Here is an 8028-nt window from a genome sequence, read left to right as displayed (position 1 = left end):
TTTCAGCCTGCATTTTTCGTTCGGCACTTTGTTAAGGCAATTTGGCGAGTTCCCCTTTTTTGTTTCTCTCTTCTCGCTTTTTATTTAATATTTTTTTTTTATTTTGGCTCGAAAAAGTCTCGGACATCGTCTAACGCATGATTGCGAGTGGAAAAACGAGACACAAAATGAAATGAATTGTGTTTTTAATCCCCCTTTTTTGACAACATTTATTTAGGTGAGTGAGCTTAATTAAGTGGGACTCTTCTTCCTTTCATCTAGCAGCTCTGATTCTATGCCTGACACACATAGACGCATCACATGGCATACGTATAACTATTATTAATGACTTTTAAAGCTCCATGCGGGGAAATGATGCAGTGCCAGGCGGTAATAACAGTTTAAATGACCACAATTGTAAAAAAAAACACATAAAAAATTGTCTGCGCCTTGTTGTTGTTGCCGCCGTGAAAATTGGTCAAATTGTTTTAAATTGCGGTGACTGGCCTTTTGTTGTGCCTTTCGTCATTCATGCCATTCAGTTTACATCAACAAAGTAATATTTTAGAGAAGTTTTTTTTTGAATCGCATTAATTTTGAAAAAATACGGTGTCGTGTCCGTTTGTCCGTATGTCGTGTCTTATTGCCATTTGCTAATTCAATTTCTTCATTTTGAAGTATGAATTAGCGTGTTGGCAAATTATAAAAGAATGTCAAATATTTGACATCATGTATGAATTAGCAGAAAGCGAATTTAAAATTTTAAAAAATTAATCTTTTGGATGAAAAACTTGACAAATTTCAAAGTCTTAAAAAAAACTCAGGGAATTTTTTTAAAAAATATGAAAAAACTCATTAAAAATTAAAAAAAAAAATTATCTTGAAAAAATTAAAATGCGGTTAAGTGATTTGTTTTAAAAAAAAACTTTCAATTCACGTTTTTAATAACATTTAAGTGCTGCTTTTTACGAAAATCATTTCTTTTTCATTTGTTGAAAAGTTGTTGAGAGAAAATGGTAACGATCCATGCAATTCATCCAGACAAAAGCGAAAGAATTGTTGTCTGTGTTATGCATCATAAATATGTAAATTAGGGGATTTTAATAGTACTTGATAACAGTTGCACTCAGATTTTGCCATGAAGAGACAAAAGTTGAAAAGTCACATAAATCTATTTTAGGAGTTTCTGTGTTGGATATTTTCTTATCAATGATTTGCTAAAAAATTATCAATTAAATCAAAGATAAGCAAAAATTTATAAATATAAAGCTATTGTTCAAGAATGGAGTTGGACATTCCCCATCGAACCGCAAAATGAAAACTATTTTAGTATTATTTGCCATTTTGGTGGCAACGCAAGCTACAGTGTTACCTGCAAAGGACGTTTCCCTCCGAAATTCAGTCGAAGATGAAACACGAGTTTCTGTCTCTTGTTTAGTTGTAAGTTTTTAATTTTTTTTAAATTAATTTTTTATTTAAAAAATGTGTCGTTAGGATCTCGGTAAATCCATTAAAGAACACGGTTTAAACGAATTTGGTCCAACTTATGAACTCGGCAAAGATCTTCTCACAACTTCCGTTGATCTCATCAAAAATGTCGTCAAGTGTCGTCGAATGTGGCACGAAGACATGTCAAAATGGGAAGAAATTCAATGGAAGGCATGTGGAGCTTCTGTAGGAGCAAAGGCTTTGTATCAAGTCGCAAGACTGAAGCCCAAAGTAGAAAAGGCCGTTCAAGAAGATTTCTGGGTGCAAAGTTTGTTGCAATTAAAAACTTGTTTGACGAGTCACATCGAGAAAGCAAAACAAATGAATTATAAGGAACTCATGCAAATCATCGACGATGAACTTTTAGAGTAATAAACGGTAATAAATTAATTTTGTATCAAAATCAACGCAATTTGTTTTGAATTTAAACTTGAAATCTTATCGTTTATCGATAATAATTGGGATATTCCTTTGCAAATTCCACCGATAAGAAAATAAATCTTAGATTAGCCTAGAAACGTGCGTTTTATTTTTATTGGCTTGGATTGATTTGCGATATAAATGAAGAGTTAATGTGATAAATCGCACATATGAGTTAAAAATTTGCAAGGCTAAATTAAAAGTTTTTCAAAAATTCTTATTCTTTAAGGTTTTTATACCTAACTTACTCATAAGAAGTAAATTCAAAGCAAAAATTAAAAAAAAATAAGAAATAAGAAAGCCTTGAAATTTATATTTTTTTGTAAAATATATGCAAAAATTTTTTTTTATTGACAAAAAATTGCTCTCAAATAATTTTTTTTCTGCACAAAAATTATTTTTAATTATTTTTATTTTTTTTTATTTAAATTTTTTATAATTTTATCTATTTAAATAAATAAATAAATAAAAATTTCTGTATTGGCTTAATTTATATTTTTCAAATATTAATTTATTTTTAAAAATTTTTTTTTTCATTTTTCAGGGAAAGTAATTTCGATTTTTTAATAAATCGGATTTTTTTTTTAAAATAAAATATTTTTTTTTAATAGAACTCTATGAATTGTTAAATAATTTAAATTTTAAATAATTATTTGAACAAAAATTTTAAATATTTTGATAATATTTTAATATTATTGAATTTTCTCAGTTTTGCATATTTGCGATTCATCCCATTAAATAAAGGTTTTTTATTAACTTTTTGACAAGACTTTGACATATTGGCCCCGCGCCATATTTAAAATGACACGACGCCAAAAAAAAATCATCGATAAATAACAATAAACAATAATAAAAATCATCATTTAAATCCAATTCCAAACATTTATCATAAAAACATAAATATTTTTTTTCATGTACGAACACTCACGTGTGTTATCTTGATGACATTTTTTTATTTCAGTTTATTTGTCGAACGATTTTTTTTTTGGTACATGACTCTCATAACACACAAGCACGCACGAGAGTCTGCCATCAATGTTACCCACAAAAGATGATAAAATGTTTACAGGTTCATGTTTGTCGTCGCACCACACATTCACGTGAGTGTGTATCTTTTTTTTTCATAATATTTATTGAAGGGACGTAGATTTTTATTATTTTTTTATTCATGAAAAATGTGTGTTCAAAAAAAAAATTTGACGAGATGAGAGAAAAATGGATGCAGCACGTTTTATGGGCAATTTTTGACAAAAATGGAGCTCATGATTATTACTGCCTTAATGATATTTTGATGAGATGGGCCTTTCATCAAGGGCATTTTGTGAAAAAAAAAAATCAAACGGACAAAAAATGTCGTAAAATCTTTTAACTAACACAATTTTTACGACATTTTCCACCTTCTTAGCCACGCAGCAGCTAGATTAATGAAAAACTCTGCCGAAAAATCGTCTGGCACGCACTGAATCATCGGCCGTAAAATTTTTGAAAGGCCATAAATTGCTCGTAAAATCCATCAATATATTATCAGTTTAGCTAAACGGGGGGACATTTTCGCACAAAATTTCACTTTTCGTTAACATTAAGCATACAAGCGCCCATGCACGTTCGCACATTTACCGAAAAATGGCTCAGACACACATGTTTTGTTTGTAAATAATCTAAACTTTTGATATTTATTGTTGTTGTTGGTTCTGCTCGTGTTTTCTCGCTGGCTGGTTGGCAACGTATTTGCCAACATTAAATACAATTAAATCAACAAAGGCGCCCAACCACCTGAGCCAGCACGCATTTTGTTTGCTTTATGTTTATTTGAGTCCCGAGCGTTTGTTGGTTTAGTATAATGAAAACATTAATATTATTGTTTGTTGCCTAATTGAATTCGATCAAAAAGTTAATTGGCTTAAGAAAATACAATCAAACTAATTAAAGAAGGGGTTTTAATTGAGATTTCTAAAATGAAACCTATCACAATATTTATTTTTTAAAATTAAACAAAAAAATTAATATTTTTCCATTTCCATTTCGATTTGTTTGTCCAAGGCAGCGTAATCCATATTGATCAAGGCTTCACGATCCTTCTTCAAGCACTTCCATAATCCCTTGACGCCAACCAACCAGAAATCAGATTCAACGGTTTCTTTGATGTCATTGCGAAGACGCAATATTTCATAAGCACCACGACCAGCCAAGGAGGCACGACATGCTTGCCAGGCAACTTCTCCCATCCATGTGTTCTTATCCTTCTTTAAGCGGCGGCATTTGAGAGCGTGCTTAGCAAGACTGTAACTCGTGCTTGTAATATCTTCAATGAGTTCTTTCCATGGTCCGTATCCGTTGATTCCCGCCTTTTTCAATTTCCATGCGAGTTTCTACGAGATTTTCTCATAAATTTCATGAAATTATTGAAAAAAATTATAAAAATCTTACCACAAGACACCAACTAGTCGATTTATATTCAGCAATTTCGGGCGTCAGTTCTTCGGCATCAATGTCAGCTGGGAGATCTTCCAAAATGGCGGCATCTTCAAAGGTCATTTTCGGTGGTTCCATTGCCGCATTTACGACAAGGAATGTCGCACACAAAACAAATAGCAATTTCATGTTGTTTGCTGGCGAATTGATAACTAATAATTAAGTGACCACAATAATTTGGTTTGAATGGTGAACAATGAATGGCTAGTGTCTGGTGTGAACGAGCTATTTATATCCGAAAATTATTGTTCCATTGTTTGCTTATTATCGCTTAATTTTAATTGAATGTCAGGTGCGTTGAGCTGAGATAAGATTCAGGTACATAAAATTAAAAGAACGGATGTTCTTTATTTAATGAAAGATAAAGTAGTGAGAAAAAAATTGACCCGGTAAACACGTAAAAAAATAATGAAATGTAAATATTTGGAAATATCAATCAAAATTTGCTTATCTGTGAGATTTTAAATGTTATCTGATAAGGAATGAACGTGGAAATAAAACCCAGATACCAAAATCAGATAGCTATAATATTATTTTGCACTTAGTTTTAACTGATAGGCATCATTGGAAATTTTACTATCGTTCGATTTTTTTTAGATAAGATAGAATATTTCTAGATTTTTCTTTTGCTAAATTTTTGAAAAAAATATATTAGGGCGTTTAGAATTTATTTTATTTTTTTTGTCTAATTTTAAAATTTTAAATTAAATATAGAAAAATTTTAAAAAATAAAAAGTTAAATCAGAAAAAAATAAAAAAATAATATTTCATCAAAAATTATCGTTTTTTAATTTTTTTATAATTATTCTATTAAGGTATACCTACCTATTAAAAAATTATTTTTTTTTGTTCAAATTTTTTTCGTCAGAAAATAATTTTTATTTTCTACACTTGATTTGGCACAAAATTTTTTTATTATTCACTAAAAAGTAATTTTTGTTTTATGTACGAATTTCCATATTGCAAATTTATTTTTCTTTATGGATTTTAATTTTTTTTTTCATTTGCCAAAAAGTAATTTTAATTTGGTTATTTTATTTTTTATTTGCTCAATTTATATAAGCCCAAAAAAATTAACAAATAATAAAGAATTGTTAAAATTATTTAAAAACCTTCGTTATTTTACTTCTTATTTTTTCTAAATTTATTATTAAATGAATTCTATTTAATTATGATTGATATATTAATTTTTTTTTATTAAAAATATTTTTTTGTTATTTAAAAAAAAAATTAAGACAAAAAAAAATTTAATAAATTTAAAGCAGTATTAAAAAAAAAATAAAATTAAAAAAAAAATTAAATAAAATTGCTTTAAAATTTTCATGAAATTATTTAAAAATGTCTTACATAACATCTCAAAAAGGCTCGTTTATTTAACGACGCTCATCACACAAGAAGGAGAAGAAGTGAATATTTAACAGACACTTTTCCGTATCACTTTCATGCCACTAAAAACCCCTTAATTATTATGAATTTTCAAGAGCACTTGTTTTCATTTTGCTTAAAATATTCAGCTTTTCTCGCCTACTCGCAACGAGCCGCCATCACCCATAAGTGAAGGTACACCACACTACTACTTGAGCAAGCACATATTTTCTTGAATCTGATATATTTATTGTTTTTCTCCTTCATACACGCCAGATAACTTACAATTTGTGCACACTTAGCATATAATTTGCTTGCTGCTCCGCCTTTTTACAGTCGTAAATAATAATTTTTCCTTCCTTTTCCTTTGCTCTCTGCCGTCGTGCCTCGTGTCTTGCGATATTACGAAATAACGACGAGAATTTCAAGGCGAGACTAGCGAAATTTGCATACACATAACAAGAGTAGTTTATGACGTAATAGACTGCTTTTAAAAGTACATCACCTTTAAAAAAAAGAAAACTAAAAAAAATTAAAACCACTTTTGCTGTTCCATTTTTACTTTTTTTTTAAAAACCAGGTACACGTGTATTGATTACTGAACTGAAAAAAATAACATAACCTACATCAACAACAACATTTTAAACAGGGAGTGAGAGAAAATTCCATAATCCAAGTGCTTTCGCATAACAACACTCACACACCTTTTGCATCATATAATTTTTCCGATGATCTGCAACACAAAAAAAATCAGTTACATGCTGTTGCTTGCATGCAAAAAATTTACAGTGGCGTTATAAAATTTATACATTGCAAAAAAAAAATGGATGAAATGTGTCGGAAGTATCAATTTTACTAATGCACTCTAACATTTTTACATGCAACGCGTTCGAGATATTGTTTGAGCAGATTACAGGTTGGAATTTCATACGGCAGCCCAAATTTTTTTTCATGGTGTTTTGTTGAAAGCTTTGTTGGCTGAAAATAGGTGAAAATTTAATAAATAGAATTAACGTGCTTTGATTACATGTCGAAAAGGGGACAATGACAGGTTGCCACATTTTCATGCCGAGAACAGTGACAGAGGGGGAATGACCGCTGTATCACTTTAACGCATCGTCTAGCATCACGAGTTGTTGGATTTTTTTTCAGAGGTGACATTACTTAAGGATAATAAGAGGGTAAAATGTCGAAAAACTACAAAAAAAAAATTATTCAAGGCTGAAAAAATTTTTAAGTCAAAAATCTTTAAGTAAATGTTTTGAAATAAGTTATGTTAAGTCAAATGCAAAAATTTCAAATTAATTTTCAAATTTTGCTAATTATTTCGAATTATTTTTAAAAATATAATTTTTTTTTCAAAAATGGTTGACAAATCAATTCATTGACTTTTGACTTAAACTTGATATTAAGTCATTTTAAGTCAACTTAAGCCAAAAACTTATTTTTTTTTTAGTTTTTGCTTTGAAAAAAAAATAATTGCATTTTTCTCAAAAAAAAACAGTCAAAAACTCAATTTTTAAAAATCTAAATATAAAAATTTATTTATATTTATATGGTTTTTTAAGCTTAAGTCAACTTAAGATAAATAAAAAAAAATTATTTTTTAAAATTTTTCTTTATATTAAAAAAAATAATTCAATATTTTTTCCAATAATGCTCGTAAGATAAGAGACTTAAGCTTAAGTCAAATTATTTTTGATATTTTTGTACAAATTTAATATAAGAGCTTAAGTTAAGTAAAAAATTTTTTTTAACTTTAACTTAAGCTTAAGTATCAAAAAATCTTTTAAGTTTAAGTCAAAACTTTCTTGTGGCCCTGATTTGTATTAAAAGTTAGAATTTCCAAAAAATTTCAGTCTTAATCCGGCCCTGCCAAAAAATTTTTCGCTTACAACGACAAATGACCGTCTCCGTTAATCTACATTAAATTTCATTAAGGAATTTTTCTCTCCTCTTTCACATTTCGTTAGATTTATACCTGATATATTCAAGCAAAATCTTAAAGAAGGCACGACAGAACGAATCGACTAGACACCTAAAAAAAGCGTGTACACAAATGAAGAAGAGATCCCAATGGTGATTACAAACTAATGATTGAATCATTAATCAAATCCAGTGGAAAAAGTGTCAGTTTATCTTGAAATGGGTGAACTTGTCTATATCTACAGACGACACAAATTCTCGTACGGACCGAAAGATATTCTTGTGGTGTACGAGAATTCCGACAAACAAACTTTATTTTTTTTCTTGTGGATGGAAAAATCTGCATTAAAAGGAATCGATTTTCATGACGATTTGATC

The 8028-nt window shown here is 29.1% G+C and overlaps 2 protein-coding genes across 2 annotated transcripts; one reads left to right on the top strand and one right to left on the bottom strand.

The window, feature by feature from the left end:
* The first annotated feature begins 1286 nt into the window (after positions 1–1286).
* Positions 1287–1932, top strand: LOC134827292 (uncharacterized). Its single transcript, XM_063839876.1, has 2 exons — positions 1287–1419; positions 1474–1932. The coding sequence occupies exons 1-2, from the start codon at positions 1294–1296 to the stop codon at positions 1837–1839; spliced, it is 492 nt and encodes a 163-aa protein (XP_063695946.1). The 5' UTR covers positions 1287–1293; the 3' UTR covers positions 1840–1932.
* Positions 1933–3828: 1896 nt separating this feature from the next.
* On the bottom strand, positions 3829–4544 carry LOC134827159 (uncharacterized). The gene is made up of 2 exons (XM_063839724.1): positions 4315–4544; positions 3829–4256 (listed from the first exon to the last, which is right to left on the bottom strand). Exons 1-2 carry the CDS (start codon positions 4486–4488, stop codon positions 3888–3890), a joined length of 543 nt encoding a protein of 180 aa, XP_063695794.1. The 5' UTR covers positions 4489–4544; the 3' UTR covers positions 3829–3887.
* Positions 4545–8028: the final 3484 nt, after the last annotated feature.

This window comes from Culicoides brevitarsis, chromosome 1, assembly GCF_036172545.1.
Source record: "Culicoides brevitarsis isolate CSIRO-B50_1 chromosome 1, AGI_CSIRO_Cbre_v1, whole genome shotgun sequence".
In the NCBI taxonomy this organism is placed as follows: domain Eukaryota; kingdom Metazoa; phylum Arthropoda; class Insecta; order Diptera; family Ceratopogonidae; genus Culicoides; species Culicoides brevitarsis.
This window is presented reverse-complemented; position numbering and strand designations above follow the sequence as displayed.

Excerpts from the sequence above, each read along its gene's own strand:
- LOC134827292 (XM_063839876.1), top strand. The coding sequence starts at position 1,294 with ATGAAAACTATTTTAGTATTATTTGCCATTTTGGTGGCAACGCAAGCT. Across the intron at positions 1,420-1,473 it reads TTTCTGTCTCTTGTTTAGTT|GATCTCGGTAAATCCATTAA; the intron begins GTAAGTTTTTAA and ends ATGTGTCGTTAG.
- LOC134827159 (XM_063839724.1), bottom strand. The coding sequence starts at position 4,488 with ATGAAATTGCTATTTGTTTTGTGTGCGACATTCCTTGTCGTAAATGCG. Across the intron at positions 4,257-4,314 it reads CGACTAGTTGGTGTCTTGTG|AAACTCGCATGGAAATTGAA; the intron begins GTAAGATTTTTA and ends AAAATCTCGTAG.